We start from the raw sequence: 22,916 nt of genomic DNA, 5'->3' as shown, positions 1-22,916 counted from the left end.
GTTTAAGATGGACTTTTAGCGCATGATAAACCTTATAGCATAAAGCTTTATCTACACAATTATCAGCATGGATGGTATGGCGTAAAGTCCTGATAATCAATAGAGAATGCACAAATCAAGTATGCTATTTGAACAAAAAGGGATTTTTTTTTTCCTTTTCTTTAATTTTTTCAAGCTTGTCCAAGAGAATACTACTTTGTGGACGGTGGATATTCTTTTTTGTTAACTTGATAATTTTTGTTGCTAATACTAGTCGTGGTTTATTGATTGATCAGTTTGAGTGTTTGATCTCACAGACTAGGAGGGAAATGGATTTAACTCTGGAAGTATTGGATTAGTGGTGAATTATGAATTCTTAGTTTCACTAGTTGGTTTAGTTTTAGAGTTACTGGAATTAGAGTGAACGATTTTTTTATATTGAAGTACTTATTTGCTCTACTTAGGTCTTGTCTTGAAAATCTGTCACAATACCTATTTGATGCATAAATTTATACAATATTGATGACGCTTAAATGGGCAAATGGCAGAGTTACTCTAGAATCCTGCAATCATGCCAGAAGCTTAACAAGAGATCAAGAAAGAAGAATTTGATATTGTTCGAGGCTCCACTACTTATCTTCATGTATAAGAATTACATTATTTTGAAAAGTTGTGTTTTAATTCTTCATGTATGAGAACTACATTATTTTCAAAGTTAACAGGTGTTAAAATGAAGACTAGCGAACTTGATTTCTATTTGTTAAAAGTTGTTTGTAATTTTGTGAACATTTGTATTATTTTGTCTTCTGTATTTTAGTATTTGAAAGTATCCCACTCAAGTAATATTCTTGTTCGAATTTGGTGTTGTTGAGTTGAAATTAAAAGCGGTTTGTAATTGGGTGAAAATTTGTATTATTTTGCCTTAATTTTGAGGTTCCAATATTTTCTGTCAAAGCCATTAAGAGATTGAGGCCCTTCTCAAAATTTGCATTTGAAGCATATTGTTGATTGAGTTGTATCAGCAGATTGTCCCATGACTATCCAAATTTGAGATCTCAAAAAAATGAAAGACCAGAATTTGTAAAGGTGATCAAGTGACCCTTTGAGCAAGAATGACAAAATTTATAACTGCAACACCAAAATTGACTTTTAAGAGGCCAGAAGGGGAGAGCTTTCCAAATTAAGCCAAATAATTACCTTACAAAAAGAAAAACATGCTTGTCAAGCATGTGTACTTAATTTCGGTCTAATTGTTGACATAATACAACAACAATCGTATACCATATAGAAGAATGGGTGCACCCTCTCAACAGAAAGAATGAACAAAATTATAGTAAAAATCTGTTCCACCTTGCAAGGGGAAGGAAAAAAAAAAAAAAAATCACGTGTAGTTTCCAAGCTAACATGACATAGAACAGGTTCCATAAACAATTGTTCATATTGAATGGCAGCATTTTCCCATAGGCAGTCCCTCAGCATACCTCTTTTCATCAATCCCTCCCAAGAAGATTTGTGATCTCTATAAGTGAGAACAACATTTTTTAAAGCCTGCACATAATCAACCAGTAAAAATAAGAAAGGTAGCAAGTAAAACCTAGTGTGGAAAAAGAATAGTTAATATATATATTGGGACATTTGAGAGGAAGTTTGTCCAAAATGACTTTGCTTACCACCAACATACTCTCTTTTGCTAGTGGAGAAAAGGCCCACCTGCAAATACATTCCACAACAATATTAGAATTTAGCTCTTACCTGTAGAAGCAGAAGATAAAATAAAGCATTAGTTTAGGCTACATCAGCACTGTCCAAGATGAATATCTGGCTTAGCCAAAATATGTCAAAGCAATAACAAGATAGAATTTTACTGCAATTAGATCCAAAGATATCACTGCTTGATAATGAAGTAGTTCAAGCAAAGGGAAAGTTAAATTAAGAAACAAGAAAAGCATCGACCTACTTTTTTCACATCGAATGATTATCAACCACTTATTACAAACACCACCTCCAATACTTGATCCAATAATCTTAAAATACCAATAAGTTACAAAATATATACACATAACTGAGCAAAGTAAGAGAGAAAAGTGAGAAGACAAAGGAATTTATCCAAACAATATAATATATAATACCCTCGAAACCAAACTCTCAACTTTGTACTACCCAGACATTAAATTGTCCACAACTGAAAACCCAAATTTTGTCGGATATAGGAACATAATCCACCAAACAGAGGAACTTACCCAAACATCTAGCCCATAAGCCATTCAAGTAGTCATGTTGCAGAATCAATACCGAAACTTGATAGTAAAACAACCATTTGCTACCCCAGACACCCAAATTTACAACATAAAGAAAAATCCATAAAATCAAAAGCACATACAGATGTACCACGAATTCAAAGAAAATCATCAGTGATAACATTTTCACTATTCAAAACAAAGATTGAAAAACAAGTGAGAGACCCAAATCTTGAATCTTTACCTCCACACCAAGAAAAGCACCTCAAACTGTCCACAGACAAGGATAACGGAAAATTCAATAAATTAGAAGAAATTAGTCATGCAACTAAGATTTCAGATAAAACCCATCAAGAAAAACAACCACTCTAACGATTCTACAAAAGAACAAAACCCAATTCACTAGAAGGATCAAAATCTTGAATATCAACGAACTAGAAGAAATCAGCAAGTAAACCTAGATTTCAGACAAAACCCATTAAGAAAAGCAACCATTGACAATGATTCTACAAAAAGTACAAAACCCAATTCACGAAAAGGAACAAAATCTTGAGACAAATTAAAAAAATAAAAAAGAATTTAGAGTTACCAGGAGGAGGATCAGGGTCATGTAGTTCAGTGGGTGAAAAGCAAGCTTTGATCTTTCTTTGATTGAAGTAGAAGTCTTGGTGTTGAAGTAGGTGAGAAAGAGCACGGGAGGGAGAGACAACGCGTGAATGAGAGGAAGGGAATATCAAATGGGTTGAGAAAAGAATCGGCGAAACATTGAAGCTTGGCAGACCAGACAAGTGTGTCTGACAAGAGGTTAAAACACTGTAGCCCTACCGAGCTCGTTGCAGACGGATTTTTTTAAGGAAACAACAAAATTTGGCGAGCTCAGTAGGAGTGCTCTAAATGATGTTGCTCTATGTCAAAATAGTAAAATAAAATAAAATACAAACACAGATCAAGACCGAGGCTACAAATTTGCTATTAATCTGTTTCATAGCATACATTCCCAAGAGTGTAGAGATGGAAACAGATTACTAACAGCAATTAAGCAGAAATCACGAATGGGGATTTAATAATCTCATTCCGCTTATCAAATGTCGACACATATATATATTTCCATGCCACTTAAAAGGAAAACACTACAACATCAAAGAAAATCCAGCAACTACAAAACTCATTCCAATATTTACAGCCACCAAACAGTATCTGAAGAGAAAATCAAAAGGAAAACAAATAAGCCATTATCTGCATTTTCAAATACAAATAAAATGTTAAGGACCCATTATCTGCACTTAAACAGCCCAAATCTCGCCCAAAAACAACAAAAAAACGGGATCTGGAGAGAAAATCAAAAGGAAAGATAAAAAAAAAAAAAAAAACTAAGAAAACCTTACTGTGGATGGCCTCATCGGCGATGGTGGTGGTTCGGCTGGGGCTGCTCATGGCGGTACAGTGGTTGGGTCGTCGGATTCTTCGGAGTCGAACCAGAGATGGAGAACGCACGGTGACTTTTGGCCGGAGATGGAGGACGCACGGTGGCGGGCTCGTGAGTGGTCGACGGTGACGGGCTCGTGGTTGATTTCGCGGTGGGGTTGAGGAGAGGAGATGGAGAGAGGGAGGGAAAGATTTGGGGGGAAAATGGTTTTGGGGACAAAAAATGGGTATAGCAGAAGACGCTAGTTTCAAAATCAGATTTTTTTTTTTTTTTTTTTTTTTTTTAAAAAAAAAATGTTAAAAGGGAAAAGGCCCTTTCCACATAGGAAAGGGCCGGGCCAATCATTACTCGCAAAGCTAAATGCTCGTCTCACGGCCAGGTTTAGGGCAATATCCAACGGCCAATAGGCCACATGAACCCCACACATCCTTCGTTTTGCAGGCAAAGTAGGCTCATGAGCTAGGTAATCTTTGAGACGACGTGGTTTTCTCTACATCTAAAAAAAGAAAAAGGGAACGCTGTACCAGGCTACACCACTCTTATCGCTATTCTCTCTGCCCCGCAGGAATCCTTTCTCTTCTCTCTTCGCTCTAAGCTACCAGAAACATGCTGGGGTCGTTTCGGAACCCTTCCCAGTCTGCAAAGAAGGTATCTAATTCCTCTTATCTCTTCTATTTTTTTGTTTTTCCTTGTTTGGTTTCCGAGAAAATGAGGAAAAGGATAGAATGAATATTTATATATATTTAGATATATATTTTATTTTTCATCTAAGCCGGCCGACAGCTGCTCTAGGCTCAGTAGAGTTGAGTTTTATGGTTTATCACTATTGAAATATGTAAAGATCTAGAAATAGAAGCTTTTGATGTAATTTTTAACAAGCCAAACATAAGCTATTTAAATTTACTCAAATGGGTCCATCAAGAACCTCCGTTCGGTTGCCAAGAAATGGGAGGAACCTAAAAGACAACTCAATTCTGAAGCTTTCGTCTTTGTTGCTTTGGAAAATACACAATGAAATTTGCATTTCAATAAGCCATGATTATTTTTAGGGGACTACACTTATTTTGCATTCATCCACCAAACTTGTCCATTTGGGTGTTTCATTTTTGAAATCAGAATTAAATTTTTATTTGGTGTGCGAATTTCGAATTAAATTAGAAAAATATGAATAAAATATGATTTATTTTTGAAAAAGTTGAATAAAATATAAGTTGTTTTTGAAAAAAGCAAAAACAAAATCATATTTGTTTTTGAAATCATGGTATTTTCGATCTGCCATATCTCTTGGCATTTTCTGATAACTTAGAAAATAAATGACTTGACCTACACTAGAATCAAAATATCCATTATACCCCTGTCAAATAAAATAAAAAATAAAAAATAAAAATACTGCCGTGAAAGGAGACCCACGGCACTTTCAATTTGACTGTGGGTCTCCACGGCCAAACCCACAGCCTAGAAGGAGACCCTGGAGGTTTTTTTCAATTTTTTTTTTTTTAAAAAAAAAATCTAAGAGCATACTTACATTTTCACACATCTGATAAGGGTATAGCCGTCCAAATTAATAGAAAATGTTAATGGATGGGGCAAAATGTGTTGAGTATTTTTTCTTTTTTTTTTGGGAGGGGGAGTAATGCTAGGAACCATCTTTTTAGCTTTTAAAATCACCATTGGATCAAAATTCAGTAGTGATCCATCCCAAATTCAATGGTGATTTTAAAAGCCACATCAACTTTGAGAAAAAAAGATGGTTCCTAGCATTCCTTAGGGCGGGCGGGGGTTAGATTGTCACTTTTCAAAAATTTGGTGGGATGATTACAAATCGGGTACCGGTTAAGGGGTCAAGGTAGTTTTTTCTTATTTTTATTACAAACTCCCTTCACTACTGGTTTTTGTTGATTCTTGTTTACTTTTCTTCCTACAATTTCCCAGCCACCACACATTCTCATATGGGTTTACCAATACTGTAGATGTTTTTGTTTTTTTTCTTGCTTAACCAATTGTTTACTTAACCATTTGAAGCAGCAACTGAAGCAAGAAAGAGAATGGTTAGCATTAAGCTTCAGGCCAGAGAACTTCATTCCAGGCCTTGTCATTGGTTTCATTTTTGGGTTGTTATTGGATCTTTCAAAGCCCTCCAAGAATCATATGAGAAAGCAAAATTTCTCACCGGGCAAGCCCCAACAAGAATATCTGGGCTCAAATATCGATGACCAAGAGATGAAAATGGTTTGTCCGTAGGTGCCTTGATTCTTGTTGCTGTTGTTATTATTTTATTGGTAACTTCACTTTCACATGAATATATAATGCTTGTGACTTTGTTATTATAGATTTGTTATTTATTTATTTTTTTATGTGGTAATGTTTGTTAAGATGTTTTGCTATATGGGTCTTATTTGGAAGACAAAAGTGGAAGGTGCTGCTGTTTCTGGTCGTTGAGAATGTGGAACTTGGTGAAATACATTGTTTAGTTACATTAGTTTCTGTTGGATGTATTTGGATTCACGTGTTAATTGAAGTGCCCAGTCATGTTTAGTTATTGTTTGTCGTGAAATTTATATCATGAGCATTACTTTCAAAGAAACAAGCAACGGTACTCACTAATGATTCTAGAAAGTTTTGCCTGCTACATTTATTGAAATCCTGAAGCTGATCTTTGTGACTAATTTCTGATGCTTCCCATGTTCTTCTGTGGTTCCAGTGTTATACTTGAATTTGTATCTTCAAATGCACAACACAATAAAGCCGTTGAAATTTCTATGGGACACCCAAGCGTGAACCTTAAGGTTTTTTATTTTTTATTTTTTTAATTTTTAATTTTTTTTTTTAAAAACATAAATGTTGTTATTCTCTTAGTTCTTTCTGTTGATGTGCATACTCAGCTTAGAGCTGTAGATATTAAAACATGGAAAGAATAAAGGGGACATATTAGAGTTGTTTGACTTGCTCTAGGTATCAGAGTTGATAAGTTCATTTTTTCTGTTATTTAGTTTGCTGAGCTGTAATTCAGTTAGTTAATTTGTTATTCAGTTCTTTTAGTTGTAACAACTTAGTCTTTAGTTAAGCTTCTGTTAGCTTGAAGTCTTCGACTATATATATGTAATTCTCTTTCATTCTTGTAATCAGAACACATTATTCAGATAATACAAATTCTCTTTTTCCAAACACTTTGTATTCTACAAAGCTTTACATGGTATCAGAGCCTACAACAACAACGACGAACGAAATCCCTCGATCCGCTCCTGAATTTCCTTTATCAAACACTGAAATTCCTTCATCTGCTACTACTTCTCCATTTGAATTCACCTTCACTTCTTCAGCTTTCAACAATCATGCAAATCCATTCTATTTGCCTCATGGAGATGGTCCTGGAGCAATTCTAGTTTCTCAACCGTTAATCGGTGAGAGAACTATAATACTTGGAGCAGATCAATGGCAATGGCGCTCACTGCCAAGAACAAATTATCAATTGTTGATGTTCTCTTCCTCAACCTGCAGTTGAAGCTGGTGCTGAGTATCATGCTTGGGTGCATTGCAACAACATGATTCTTTCTTGGATCCTCAACTCTGTTTCTAAGGATTTAGCTGCGAGTGTGATCTACATCAACACTTGTGAAGTAATGTAGTTGGATTTGAAGGAAAGATTTTCTCAGAAGAATGGACCTCGTGTTTTTCAACTACAGAAATCCATCTCAGTTCTCACACATGAGAATTCTTCTGTGAGATCATACTTCACTCAGCTTAAGGCTCTTTGGGATGAACTCAGCAATTATTGACCGATTCCTTCATGTTCTTTTGGAGGAATGAGAGTCGTTGCTGAACATTACCATCAAGAATACATTTATCAATTCCTCATGGAACTAAATGATTCTTTTGCATCCATTTGAGGTCAAATTCTACTCATAGAACCTTTACCTTCTGTGAACATTGTTTTCTATTTTTTAATTCAAGAAGAGAAACAACAAGAGATTTCTGTTAAATCTCTTAGTCATGAATCCATTGCTCTTGTGACTAAATCCACCACACCAATGGCTCGCTTTGTTGAGCAGCCATATCGTAAAGATAAGCCTATATGTACTCATTGTGGAGTATTCGGTCACACTGCTGAGAAGTGCTACAGACTTCACGGTTTTCCACCAGGGTTTAAGTTCACCAAAAATCTCAACAAATCATCTCCTACACATTCTGCAAATCACGTTCAAGAGACCGGTTTGAACACTGTCAATATGCCTTAGCAGAGTGTGTCTCAACAAAATGTGCCTTAGCTGTCTATCACTTCTGATCAATGCCAACAACTTCTGTCTCTTCTGCAGCAACAACCTGCTGCATATCATGCTTCCACAAATATGGCAGGTAGTATCCATGCTTCTTCATCTGATCATCCTCCTCTAGCTTCTAACTCTTCCCAGATATCAGGTTATATTTCTCATCTTTCCAATCTTAATCCTAAGTATTTTGTTTTCTCTTCTTCATACAAAAAGATTCCAAATTTAATCTAAAGCATACTCCTTGGATTATTGACACAGGTGCAACTGATCACATGATCAATTGCCCTTCTCTTTTTACAACTATTACTACTATCGTTTCAACATATGTCAAATTTCCTAATGGTTCCGTTCCTGTTACACACATAGGAACTGTTTTCATTTCAGAAAATCTTACATTGACGAAGTGCTATGTGTTCCCTCTTTCACATTTCAATCTCATTTCTGCTAGAAAAATCATCAAATTTTTGAAAGCTTGCCTAATCTTTCTTGCTGGATATTGTTTTATTCAGAGTTTATGTCCATGGAGGACGATTGGAGTGGGTAAAGAAGAAGGTGACTTATTCTACTTACTGTAGCAACCGAAGGTTTTTCACAATTCAAAATTGTCTTCACTTGTTTGTTTCAATTCAATAAAAGCTTCATCTACTGATGTATGGCATTATAGGCTAGGCCATCCATCAAAATCTAGGATGAAGTTCCTGGAAAACTCTGTTTCTGATATCTCTTGTAATTCAAAGGACGTTTGTTCTATATGTCCTTTAGCTAGACAACACAAATTGCCTTTCTCTGTTCGCACTTTCGTTTCTCACATGTCATTTGAATTGATCCATTGTGACATTTGGGGGCCAATGACTTCTAGTTCAATAAATGGTTCCAATTACTTTCTTTCTATCGTAGATGATTATACACGGTTCACTTGATGAAACACAATTACAATCAAGTTCCATTATTCAATCCTTCTTTAACCTAGTTCATACTCAGTTTAACCTCAAAATCAAATGTTAAGATCTGACAATGGTCCTGAGTTTGAAATGTCTGAATTTTTTTCTGCTCATGGAACCATCCATCAACTAAGTTGTGTTGAAACTCCACAATAAAACGCAATTGTAGAATGCAAACACCAACATTTACTCAATGTTGCTAGATCCTTAAGATTTCAATCTAAAGCACCTTTATCTTTTTGGGGAGATTGTATCTTATCTGCTGCCCATCTCATAAATAGAATTCCAATTCCTATTCTGTCAAACAAAACTCCACATGAAATGCTATTTTCTGTTTCACCCTCATACTCTCATCTTCAAATTTTTGGATGCTTAGCATATATTTCAACCTTATCTCGGCATAGAACAAAGTTTGATTCAAGAGCACACCATGCGTTTTCATTGGTCACCCATTTGGCATTAAAGGATATAAATTCCTTAATCTTCATACAAAATCTGTTGTTATATCTCGCAATGCTGTATTTCATGAAAACATTTTTCCTTTTGCCTTAAATTTGACTCGTTCTTCAGCAGATGGTTGTTTTGTTAATCATCCATCTATTCCATCCACAATTTCTTTTCCCGTTTCTATTCCTGATGATGTCTCTTCATCATCTGTACCTTCTGATTTTCCAATTTCATTGCCTTCCGATTTTTCTCCACAGCATACCATTTTTTTCTCAACATCCTATTCTGATATTTCTTCCACTTCCGAAAATCCTCCAGTACATTCTCCTTTACCAGAACAACTCATACATTCTCTTCACAAATCAACAAGAATTAAACATAAACCTAGTTACTTAAATAATTATCATTGTCAGTTGGCTTCTTTCCCATCACTATCTTCCTCCACCGCACAAGATTCAAGTATACCTTATTCACTATCTACTTTTCTATCCTAAGATAAATTGTCTCCAAGTTACAAACATTTTTGTCTTTCTATTTCCTCTCAATTCGAGCCACAGTTTTACTTTTATCATCAAGCAGTAAAATCTGCTCATTGGCATGATGCTATGTCAGCTGAAATTTCAGCTCTTGAGACAAACAAAACCTGGATTGTCACTGATTTACCACCCAACAAGCACCCAATTGGTTGTTAGTGGGTATATAAAATCAAACACAAGGCAGATAGAAGTATTGAGAGATATAAGGCTTGGCTGGTGGCTAAAAGGTATACTCAATGTGAGGGTGTAGATTACCATGACACATTCTCCCCTATAGCCAAAATGACAACAGTTAGATGCATTTTAGCTCTTGCAGCAGCCAAGAATTGGTTTTACATCAGCTCGATGTGAATAATACTTTTTTGCATGGTGAGTTGAATGAAGAAGTTTATATGACTATGCCTCCTGGTTTTGGTACTAAGGGGGAGTCTAAGGTGTGTCGGTTAACTAAGTCCATTTATGGCTTGAAACAAGCCTCAAGACAATGGTTCTCCAAGTTCTCTTCTACTCTAATTGATCTTGGTTTTATTCAATCCAAAGCCGATTATTAACTCTTCACTTGGCTTCAAGGATCTTCCTATATTGCTTTGCTGATTTATGTTGATGATGTAGCTATTGCAAGCAATGATCCTACTGCAGTATCATCCTTTATTTCTCTGTTGAATGAGAAATTTCGTCTCAAGGATTTGGGATCTTTGAAGTATTTTCTTGGTTTGGAAATAGCAAGAACCTCTGCAGGAATTTCTGTTTGCCAAAGGAAGTATGCTCTAGAAATTTTGGAAGATTCTGGTCTACTAGCTTCCAAAACTGTTCAATTTCCTAAGGAACAGAATTTGAAGTGATCAAGAGAAGCTGTTCTTTCTGATCCTACTGGTTATAGACGTTTAATTGGCTGATTGCTTTACTTGACAATCACTCAGCCTGATCTTGCTTACTCTATTCAAACACGAAGTCAATTCATGGACAATCCATGACAACCACATCTTGATGCTGCTCATATGGTCTTACTAACATATCAAGACTTCTCCAGCTCAAGGGTTTTTTTTTTTTCCTGCCAAAACAGATTTGCAATTAAAGGCTTTTGTGATTCTGATTGGGCTGGGTGTTTGGATACTAGGAAGTGTATAACAGGTTATTGTGTTTTTCTTGGTGATTCCCTTATTTCCTGGAAGCCTAAGAAACAACAAACTATATCTAGATCTTCTGCTGAAGCAGAATATCGATCTATGGCATCCACATGTTGTGAACTTATGTGGCTGTTCTCTTTGCTTAAAGATCTCCTTATTCCTCATTCTCAAGCAGCACATCTTTATTGTGATAGTCAAGCAGCCCTTCATATAGTTGCCAATCTTGTATATCACGAACGTACCAAGCATATAGAAATTGACTATCATCTAATCCGAGAAAAGATTCAGCTTGGTCTCATTAAAACATTTCATATTTCTTCTCAACATCAGTTAGCTGATCTTCTTATGAAGCCTCTCCGCTATGCTGCTTTTCATCATCTCTTGTCCAAGATGTTTGTTAAAGATATCTACCATTCATCTTGAGGGGGAGTATCAGAGTAGATAAGTTCATTTTTTTTTTTCTGTTATTTAGTTTGCTGAGCTGTAATTCAGTTAGTTAATTTGTTATTCAGTTGTTTTAGTTGTTACAGCTTAGTCTATCGTTAAGCTTCAGTTAGCTTGAAGTCTTCGACTATATATATGTAATTCTCTTTCATTCTTGTAATCAGAACACATTATTCAGATAATACAAATTCTCTTTTTCCAAACACTTTGTATTCTACAAAGCTTTACAGTAGGAAGAAGAAAATTATGCCTAAGGATAATTCTCCAAAAGAGTAGTTTGAATTTCTGAAAATAGGGAGGTAGATTTGATGTTTCTGGTACTTGAAGAATTCTCTGATTTCAAGTGGTGAACTCCAGGTTTTGGTAGTTAGACAAGACCTGAAGATGAAATCAGGAAAGATTGCATCTCAATGTGCTCGTAAGATACCAATATTCCTTTTAGAAAGTTTCTCAATTTTTAATTTGCAGCTGCAGTTCTTGCAAACTCTTGATTTCTTCTCTTAGTTAGATGACTAAATATTTATTTTACTAATGTGTAGATGCTGCCACTGGCATGTATGCAGAACTGATGCAAAGGTATCATTGTACTGATTATGATTCTCCTCATCCTTGTGCAGAGGAACCTGCATTCTCATTCCTCAGAGTAGTTGTGCATTTGGCTGAAAATTTGTACACTTCATGCTTCCATCTTTGTTCTACCATGCACCATTTTTTATGTCTTGAATAGTGAATTTCTACAAACAACAAGTACAGAAATTTTGTCCTTCACTTTTGTTTTGATTGGTAATTAGAGAAATTTTAAAAAAAGCGTAGGCGCCCCTGAGCATACAGGAAGTATACAAAATGACACAAAAACAGAAAAACCAAAGAAAAACAAAAAAAAAAACACCCGCAAAGATCCAACCACAATAGAAACCCCGAAACCCCAAAACATCCCAGCAAAAGCCAGCCCACAAACCCTAAGCAACATTACATCACAACAAGAGCCCTCTTGCTTTTGCCCTGGCTAAAACCAAGACTCCTAACATCAAAATTGATATCGCACTCAAGGTTCTTTAGTTCTCTTTTCCCTTTAATCTTAGGAGTGGAAATTGAACCTCAAGATGTTGCCCCTCATCCACATGAGCCATGACATCCAAAAAACCTTTACGTTCCCCTCAAAAGAAATCCCCCCAGCTTGAAGGCACATGTAGCATCAAACACTGCCGAAAACCTACAACCTCTTCAGAATCACCTCCCCTCGAGGATTCTCCCACCTCAATTGGTGGGTGACCAAAGCCTATTAATTTCATACCTAGTGAAGGATTGCATGGAAGAAGGAACCCACGTCATAAAAAGCTGACCGAAGGCTTCCTAACTGCCACAGTCTCAAATGGTGGCGAAAAGTAAATTTTATCCTTCACATATATACCTATATGTTTGAAATAAAATTTAGTTACCTGGTAGAATTTTTTTTTGATAAGTAATTGAAATATATTAAGAGTGTGCAACCCAAGTACATAGGGAGTATATAAGAATAATACCTAATCACAAGAAGACAAAATATCAATAAAATTAGGAAAATTAGAAATGAGTAAACAGTCATTTGCAACTGTCCATTGGTAAAGAATTTTGAAGAAGAAGGCTTTTAGTTCCACCATTGTCCTCTTGCAATTTGCAAAACTTCTATCGTTTCTTTCTTTCTAGATGCATCACATTGATGGAATCATCTTCCACACTGTTGCACTTTGAAAACTGTCAAATTGCCCTCTCCAATTTGCATAGAGATCCACCATCTATCGAGGCATAACCCACTTTAACCCATAAAGATCGAAGACAGTATTGTAGTAGGCCCTATGAGATTCTACCACTAAGATTTTGCTTTCTAAAATTTTTCAAAGTGAGAATCTTCCTTAAAGCGGCTGACCAGGTGAAGAAAGCTACTCTTAAAGGAACCCTACTCTGCCAAATACTCATCTAGGGGAAAGGGGCACTCGTGGGGGATAAGAGCATAATAGAATGATCTGACCTCAAACAACTGATATGAGGCATGGAACCCCTTCTTTTTTCGTCGTCGAGTGGATTTGGGCAACAACAACACTTCGAGTGTTGCCTATGGAGGGAAATGAACGATAGAAGTTTTGAGAACAGTGAGGGAACTTTGGAGGAGATTAAGTCTTTATTTTTCAACATATTGTATCTTTGGATAGCTTCTTTTGTTTATCCTTTGGTGTTTAGTTATCATGATTTTCTTGTTCTTTTGTACTTCCTGTTTACCTTGAGGCGCTTTACGCTTTTAATGATATTTTGATTACTTATCATTTTTTTTTTTTGCATTAATATTAGCACTAGTAGTTTCCATATAGAATAAGCATTGTCTTATTTTAATTGAATTGCCTTCTTTATTTGATTAGGTTGGATATTAGTCTATCAATTACCATGTAGGTTGAATGTTTCCTTCTTAAAATGATCCACTTGTCTTAGTTTTCCATCTTTAGTGGCCGTAGCTTGATGTTATAAGAAGACCAATGGATATTTTTTTGATAAGTAAGAATACTTTATTAAAGAAAGCGTAAGGCGCCCCTAAGTACACAGGAAGTATACACAGGAACAACCAAAGCTAACCCACTAAAACCCAATAGAACCAACACAACCCGAACCCCTCGAAAACGAAGAAAAACCCCAAAACAAACTACAGTAGAAACCAACTAAGAACAAAACAACCCACCACCCACCCACCAAAGCACACAAACCTACATCATGTGTGCCTTGCCTTTCCTACTCCTAGAAGGAACTTTAGCATCACCATAATTGATGGAGCTATGCAAATTTAGTAGCTCCCTTTTTCCTTTAGACTTTTGGCGCGCAATCATCTTCTCCCGCTGAAAATCTTCTTCCATGGCTTCCCTAATTGCCAAGGCCTCTTCCCCAAAAGCCCCTTCCAATGCCCAATCCAAGGGCGATCCATCCCAATTGTCATCTTCCTCCTTCTCCCAAACTACAATCTCCCCGTTGTGATCAAAACCGAAGAATCCAGTTCTCTCAACGGAGCAAGGAGAGATGCAGCCACTCGAAGGAGAGGAAGGTCGTACCACCCCGACCTCCTTGACCTCCAGCGGCAAAACGGGAGGGACTGGAACACTCGGAGGAAGATTAAGAAATCCCTTCCTAAACAGACCCTTTTTCGTTGGAAATTCTGTCTTATTTTTCGCACAAGCCTCTCCACCCGTAACCTTAAGAAGAACAGGTTCTGCGGACAGCTTTGAGGCTTCTAGTGAGTCAGCAAGAAACCCATCATTCCAGACCACTGAACGCCCTGCCCTGAGCTCCCTAGCCCTCCTAAAGTATTGCTGAAATGGTCGACTAGGCCGCAAGGGGGAAGGGGAAAAACGAATCTTCTTCCCTTCCCCAACTCAGAAGCCCCTGAAAGTGAAGGAACAAAAGAGACGGAGAGTTCTGCACCACACAGAAGCCCAGTCGACGCTGGAGGAGCAACCAAAGTCGCCGGCGACGGTGTCTTCACAGTCGGCAGAGGTGGGAAGACGAACAAAGGAACCGACTTAACCAGAGACGGCCCAACCCCAGATCGATCTTCACACAAGGGAACCCCAACGGGAGACTCCGACGGATTGAGATCGCACGGCCCAGAGGAAGCCACCAGCGTCGTCTCCGGCGAGAAGCTCGACGTCCGTAAGGAATTAGGTTTACGCAAGAAGCGGCCTAAACGCAATCCCTTTCGACTTCGTCCGATTCTTGCAAGCCGGCCCAGAATCATCTTTGCAACCCGGCCCAAATCCAAGTTGAAACCTATGACCCGCTTACTCCACGTGCGCAACTTTGAAATTTCAAATTTCAAACTTGCATGTGGAAACGAGGTCTTACCCATCGAACAGTGAGGCTGGTCCTTACCCAACATATCAAACGAAGGAGACTCCAAGGTAGAACAGTCCAACGCCGACCTCCGATTTGCATCTATCACCCTCACCGCCGGAAGAAGGTCAAGCTCACACACTGGCGTAACCAATCTCCCGGACAAACGACCCCCCACGAAAGGCGCCTTCGTCACGCCAGCGGCCGAGCCTGCCTTCAACACCTCCACAAAGGAGGGCCCCTTCGTGAAAGGAACCAAACCCGGCCAAGCCTCTACTTTCTTCCCCTTAATCTCCACCGACTTATGCAAGAACCCATCCCCCCTGCCCATTGATGCAGAAAAGGAAACAGCGGTCTTCCTCAACTCTTCGGAGAATTTGATCCAACCCCACCCTCCACGTCCCTCAGGGATCAAAATAAACCCTTTCCGGCCACCCATCCCGAATGAAGCTGCCTCTAAGAAACGGCCGGCTTGGTTACACCCTCTTCGAGCAATCAAGACTCTCGAACTTTCCCTGAATGATTTGATGAAATCTTGATCTTCCGGAAAATCCACAAGAAGCTCCAATGTCGAAGCCAACCACTCAGAGCAAGGAGAACTAATGAAAATTTCGCCGGAGAAGCTTTTTCTCTTCTCCCCCACCCTTAGCGTCGACGCCCCTTCCAGAACCGAGAAGACAAAAGTCTTCGACTCCACGATAAAGCTTAACTCCATCTCAAAAAACACCCAGAATCCAAGCGGCCGACCCAGAGAATGATCACATTTTCGAACGAAAAGTAGCCACACAGTAACGAACCCCACCGCCAGACGCCCCTACGCGAGCTACTAGCGCGACCCACAAACAATGGACATCGAGGGTGGGGAACGGCAACAGGGCACCCGGGCAACCAACTGTTGTGACAGAGGGACCCTAGACCAATGGATATATTGCAAAACGAAATCTAAGAATGAAATATTAAGTAATAGAGAAAGTTTTTTTGGTTTCTTTTGTTTTCTAAGCTATTTGATAGCTTGTTAATTTTATAGAATTTGAAGTCGTTGAACTTCTTTTCTTTTATCAATCGCTTCCGCTACATCGAGTTACCAGCTAGCCTACGAAGAGAATGTTAGTGACAATGAGGCTGGGGTTTCTTAATTCGGCTGTAAAAGTTGAGCTGCCATTAGAAAAACAACTTGAGCAGCGACAACCTTTTGAGTCGTTGACCAAGCCAATGTGAGATCACACACCACATCTTTAACAATAGCAATTCGTTAATTCAATCAATGTGATGGAGGAGAATGGAGACCCTTTTGGAATGAGTAGTGTAGTTAGCGCAAGACTAGTTGAAGACCACCCTCCACCTCCTTGACAACAAGTGCAACTTGTCCATAGAGCCAAGGAAACGGAGGAAAATGGTGACACTTTGTTTAAGTATCATCCCCCAGAGGAGCCACCATATCCAGATGAAAACTCGAGGTCGAGTTTTTTTCAAGTGGGAGTGACTGATGTAGGACAGAGACCCCCTCCTTTTTTGGTGATTGAGTGGATTTGGGTAGGTGTACATATGGAAACTTTTTCCTGATTGATCACAATTCCAGACGATTTTATTTCCTTATTTTTGCATTAATATTAGGATTATAGTTTCCATAATAGAATAAGCATTGTCTTTTTTTAGTTGAATTTCCTTTATTTGATTAGGCTCCATATTAGTCTATCAATTACCATGTAGGTTAAATGTTTCCTTCTTAAAAGGATTCACTTGCCTTTTAAGTTTAGTTTTCCATCTTTAGGGGTTGTAGGTTGATGTTATAAGAAGATTGAAGGATGTATTGCAAACTGAACTTTGAGAAAAATATTGAGTAATAGAGAAAGTTTTTCAGTTTCTTTTGCTTTCTAAGCTATTTGATAGCTTGTTAATTTGTAGAATTGAAGTCGTCGAGCTTCTTTTCTTTTATCAATCACTTTTGCTATGTCAACGACCCTCTCTTGGAAGGGGTCCAAAAAAGCTTGTCTTCAATGCCTTGTCTCAGCCTATTGGAATACAACAATTGAAGAACGAGAAGGAATTCACCTCCCAATTATGCATTGCTCTGCTAAAACTAGCCATTCCTCTGATGAGCGTCACTAGAAAGCTATAAGTGATTTGCCACATAAGCATCCTTAAGGCAAGCTATCCTGAATAACTCCAGATACAGCTACCATAAGGGCCTGGTCCCTATGCCATACATCATGCCAAAATCTAATCTTAGAACCATCCCCCATCGCAAACCTAGTGAATCTAGAAAACACCCCCTAGCCCCTCTTGATATTTTTTTAGAGACCAACACCATGCAACCCATTTACCTCATTAGAACTTCACCCTCCCCATATGCTACCATATTTAGAATCTACAACCACTCCATAGAGCCTCTCTCACAAAAGTATAGCGCTTGAACCACTTTTCCAAGAAAGCCCAATTAAAAAGGAGTAAATCTCGGAACCCCAATCCTCCTCGGCGTGGAAATCAAAGAACAAACCTTGTTCCAACCTACTAGATGAAATTTGAACTCTTTGCCAATACCACCCCACAAGAAATCCCGCTAAAGCTTCTCTATGTGATTGGCAATGCCCGAAGGGAGAGGAAAAATAGACAAAATAAGTAGGCAAATTTGGGAGGGTGCTCTTAATCAAAGTAATCATGCCACCCTTAGACATGTACAACCACTCCTAGCCAACCAAACAACGCTCAATGTTCTCAATAATACCATTCCAAATGGATTTGAGCTTATAAGAAGCTCCAAGAGGAAGATCAAGATACTTAAAAGGCAAGGAAGACACCTTGCAACCCATGTTGCGTGCCATATCTTCTACAATATTAACATTACCGACATGGACTAGTTCTGATTTAGCCAAATTAATCCAGCGGTGATGATTTTACTTGGTGCCTCCATAACTATGACAAACAACAAAGGAGACAAATGATCTCATTGTCTAAAACCATGAGAACTACTGTAAAAGCCGGACGAATAGTCGTTCACCAACACAGGAAAAATAAATACTATGATCTATCCAGTTACACCATCTCTCCCCAAAATCACACCTCCTTAGCATATACCAAAAAAAAAAAAAAAAAAAAAAAATTCTACTGAACATGATCATAAGCTTTTTCAATATACACTTTGCATAGCACCCCTGGCTCCCCAAATCTGATCTTGCTATTAAGACATTCATTAGCAATGAAAACGGAATCTAGAATTTGCCTTCCCCTTATGAATGCATTCTGAGAGGTCAAAATAAGTTTCTCAAAAATCATTTTCAACATGTTGGCAAGAACTTTGGCAACAATTTTATAAACTCCACCCACTAGACTAATAGGTCGGAAATCCCTAATATCAATAGCCCCTGTTTTTATTTTTTTTCGAAATGAGAGCTATGAAAGTTGTGTTAAGACTTCTTTCAAACTTGTCTCTAGCGTGGAAATCATGGAAAACCTTCATTATATCTTCTTTTAAAACTTCCCAACAAGCTTGGAAGAAAGCCATAGAGTAATAACCATTGGGGTTTGGATACTTATCACTATTTAAGGCTTTCACACCTCAAAGACCTCGTCTTCTTCAAATGCCCTCCCCAATTAATTAGCCTTAATGTCACTAATGGAGTCAAAAGAAAGACCATCCAATTTGGGTCGTCAACTAAATTGTTCAGTATACAACATATCATAGAACTGGACAATGTGTTCTTTGATCTCGGCATGATCTGTAGAAACTGAGCCGTTAACCAATAAAAGATTCAATAGAATTGTTTCTTCTATTCGAGTGGCTACTCGGTGAAAAAATTTGTGCACTTATCCTCTCTATGAGCTACAAAAATTAGTTTCCTTGTTCACTTGCAAGAAAATTAGTTCCTTTCAACTCAAGAAGATCTCACAAATATAATTTCCAGTTTTCCAGTGATGAATACAGAAATGGCAAACATCGAGGGATTATATATTTTCTTACCAGAAATGGTGATACATTAATAGAAGAAGTGCTTCTAGACAAGCCCTCATATTTTAGATATTTGATGATTTTTTAATGTCACGATTTGAAGTTAATCAAGTTTCAACTGCAGCAACCGACCCCTTTTGAGACAATGGGAGCAATGTGGGCAGCCTAAAATAGTTGTTACGTGCAAGAATCAACAAGAAATGTAAGCAGGTGATTCATTGTAAATAATAATCTTCATTTAGATAGAGCAACATCTCTCTCTTTAGATAGAGCAACATCTCTCTCTTCTTGGAATCATTACTCTTTTTATTTTTGGTTGGGGGGGGGGGGGGGGTGTTTTTGGAGCTAAGCTTTCACTTTTTATCAGGAACAAGCTTAAGGATGCAGCTGAGACAATTGGCCTTCCAACTTTTAATGTTGCTGATGCTGGAAGAACACAGGTATTGTTATTTGTGGCATAATGAGAATTGATAGCATCACATTGAAGTTACTTCAATGCAAAAAAGTAGTTAGTCATGAGATCATGTGATAATTTCCAAGAATATCAGCTTCTCAGACATATATGGACCTTGTGAGGAGCCGTAGCTTCATTAATACTACATATCCCTAAAGAAGTATGATTTATGCGTGTAGAGACATTTATCTGCGTATTCTCATGGTTGTGACATTTCTTTAGAAACAAAATGCGTCTTGGAACTTGGAATGAACTTATTTTTTTTGGTGTCCCTTCAGAGAATGATATTATTTATAGGGAGCCTTGGACTGGTCTGTTGTTGTGCAATTGCACATCCCTAATGCTCATGTGGCTATTCCATTCGGAAAATGAATAGTTTCTATTGAAATTAGAAGAATGTGGAATGAAATAACCTTGGAATAGCCATTCTCATGGCCCATAAGGAATGACTATTCAAGTGTTAGATACTTATTAACACCAAGACTATTCTATTCTACATTCTTTTATTCCTAATAAAAGTTATTCATTTTTATAATAGAATAGCCATTCTGCTTGGCTCGTACTAAATGTAACCTAAGTATCTTGAATGGATTAAGTATGCATTATGGGTATCAACTTAAGTTGATTTACATATTTTACTCAGGTTTTGGCTGGATCCAAGACGGTTCTCGCCATTGGACCTGGTATGCTAGTCTCTCTTGTGCTAAATTACTTTTTTGTTGCTTGCTTATTGTACAAATTTAGCAAGACCGTTGAACTGCTCTTCCACTTAATTAAGTCTAGTGAAAATATTTATTTAGGTGTTAAAACAATCAGGTGGTAACTGATCATTGTATAGAAATTGACCTGACCAAAAAATGCCTTGATATTGTGTATCTATTAATTCCTGTTTTTTGAGCAGGACCAAAAGCATCTGTAGATTCAGTGACAGGAAAACTGTGCCTTCTCTGACGTTGTTGAAGAGCCAAGTCCCATCTGACCAAGTCTAAAAGTTAAATTCTAGGTTGATTTGCTGCAGAGCAATTGTTTCTGCATCTCTGATAGGGTAATGTTTGATGTCTAAATATAGAATTCGAGGAAAGAGAAAGGTAGTTTAGTATCAAGTTGGAGCTATTTAGAACTAGCCAATTAAGAATTCTCAGATGTACTAGTACTAGCAAGTGCTTCCTATGTTCTGATCCCAATTTTAGGGGCGGTCCGATTTTGGTTATACATACCATTTCACCTGTAAACTGCCCATTTTCCAAGGCCAACTAGTTTTTTTGTCCAAAACTAGAACCTCTATTGTTCTAGAAGAGGACTGGACTTAGTCAAATGTAAGATTTCAATTTTTATATTTAATATTCTTTATTTTCGCAACTGAAAGGGCTTAAATTGTATCAATGTTTCATTGCGTTACTAATAAAAAAAAAATGTTTCATTGCGTTACTGGACTAGATGAAAGTTGTCGGAATGCTTGCTTCCTTGTTACAATGGGTTTCTAGAAATTGTTGTGACGATGAAGTGGCAAGAATGTGCTGATTAGAGCCTGAACCTCACAATTTCTGTTCTCTCTTTGTGCGAAGTCCCACACAAATACTTCAGAACATGCTTGACACTTTTTCGAACATCACATAATCATTTACACTTTAACGAAAATTGCATTAGTAATGCATTCCTACAAACTTTGGTTGTTCCTTAAGAGCCTAAAAAAAAAAAAAAAAAAGGTTGATCAAATTGAAATGTTCTCGTTTGTTTCGATTGAAAATGTTATGTTTTTCCTATTTTTTTAGATGTTTGGTATGACTAAAAATCGTAATCAAATTGAAAATATTTTTGGCTGACCAAGAAAATCTTTTTTTAATTTTTCGTGAAATGGTTTTCCTTTTTTAAAATTGTGAACTATTTTTGAAGTTTGAGCTTCTAAGGGCACACTCTCTCTTGCATTTCATTTTTTACTACCTCCGGAAGTCGTCGGAATCTATCGTTGGAGCTTGACGGAAACTGTCGGCAATAGTTGGAGTTAGCCGGAATTTGTCGCCTGCCACTACCGGCGGCAGAAATTGCCATCGGCAGTTGCAAGAATCCGTCGTGTAGTCGTTGGAGTTCACAGGAAGTCACAGCCTTTTTTGCCCTTGTTGGAGGTTGCCGACCATTGTCCATAGTCGCTGATTTTCTAATACGAGCCAAACACCAAAAATACGCTGAAAATATATTTAAATGAAAAACATTTTACGTCGAAACAAACAAAGCTTATGTCTACTCGAAAAATAGACTTTAAAACTGCATTCTAAGCACAAGATGGTTACTTGCAAAGCCCAGAGTTAATATTGAAGGCAATTGTTGGGGATTATGCCATAAATCCCAATGTTTTTATGAATGATATCTTAATTTGTAATGAATAAAGCTATTATTCACTTATCAATTTAATTGAGCATATCACATACGGTCACTTTATATGCTTATTATGTTATTTATATTGTTCATGTGAATGGTTCTTCAATTACATTGAATATAGTCTATGGTGTGAGCAACGAGGTTATCACACAAGATCTTAGGTCATAAACCTTGTAATTTTAAAGAATTAAATTCATGATTCAAAAGTGTAAATATAACACCAGAACTATACATCTGTCTATCTGTTTAAGGCTTGATCAAAATATTAAGTACATCAAGGAATGGGTATACAAAATAAGTGTCACATGCAACACAAGCTATATATCAAATGTCTACATAAAATATGGACTATCCATAGTCCAACCCACATACGACTAATACGATGAGCCTTAGTCGTAGTATTCCAAATATAACGCCACTGTGTCTTCGTTGACATTAGCGGTACCTGTAGCCAAAGCATCAATATCTACACAGTTGTGGCGATAGCCACGCCCGCATAGGTGGAAGTGTGAGTCCACGAACTCAATAGTATAAAACTCACTAAGTTTTCACAATAAGTCAACTATTTTCTTTTCTACCTTACGCTTACTATAATAGCTACTATTAGTGAGAATCATTTTTTAAAAGTTTCGTAACTAATATGCTAAACACAGGCACTTCGTATCCATGAGGAATCTTACTACTTATACACTCATTTATACATATACCATATGATTAAACCATACTCGTATACAAGTTTTCCAAACTTTCGGGAATAACAAGCATACATGTACGTCTAAGCAGAAAATGAGCAGCATCATAACCCAACTATGCAGAGCGGGAAATACCTGTATCTAAGAACAGATAAGCTCAATGCCATATAAAACATTTTATGTACTCTAGCCAT

At 37.4% G+C, this 22,916-nt stretch overlaps 1 protein-coding gene across 8 annotated transcripts; it reads left to right on the top strand.

Moving 5' to 3' along the window:
* The first annotated feature begins 4,056 nt into the window (after positions 1-4,056).
* On the top strand, positions 4,057-21,013 carry LOC133870486 (uncharacterized). 8 transcript variants are annotated; one of them, XR_009900745.1, is made up of 9 exons: positions 4,057-4,290; positions 5,665-5,879; positions 6,344-6,428; positions 11,763-11,823; positions 11,945-12,074; positions 19,325-19,410; positions 19,568-19,640; positions 20,298-20,337; positions 20,556-20,570. XR_009900745.1 is itself a non-coding variant. In XM_062307628.1 (9 exons), the coding sequence occupies exons 1-9, from the start codon at positions 4,249-4,251 to the stop codon at positions 20,603-20,605; spliced, it is 774 nt and encodes a 257-aa protein (XP_062163612.1). In that variant the 5' UTR covers positions 4,067-4,248; the 3' UTR covers positions 20,606-21,013. The 8 variants fall into 8 exon arrangements, 6 of the variants coding, with proteins under 6 accessions (XP_062163612.1, XP_062163613.1, XP_062163615.1 ...); XM_062307628.1 differs by having other exon boundaries at positions 4,067-4,290; positions 19,325-19,402; positions 20,556-21,013; XM_062307629.1 differs by having other exon boundaries at positions 4,071-4,290; positions 5,668-5,879; positions 19,325-19,402; positions 20,556-21,013.
* The last annotated feature ends 1,903 nt before the right edge of the window (positions 21,014-22,916 follow it).

The sequence above is a fragment of the Alnus glutinosa genome, chromosome 6 (genome assembly GCF_958979055.1).
Source record: "Alnus glutinosa chromosome 6, dhAlnGlut1.1, whole genome shotgun sequence".
In the NCBI taxonomy this organism is placed as follows: domain Eukaryota; kingdom Viridiplantae; phylum Streptophyta; class Magnoliopsida; order Fagales; family Betulaceae; genus Alnus; species Alnus glutinosa.
The sequence above is the reverse complement of the archived record's forward strand: the minus strand, read 5'-3'. Positions and strand labels throughout refer to the sequence as shown.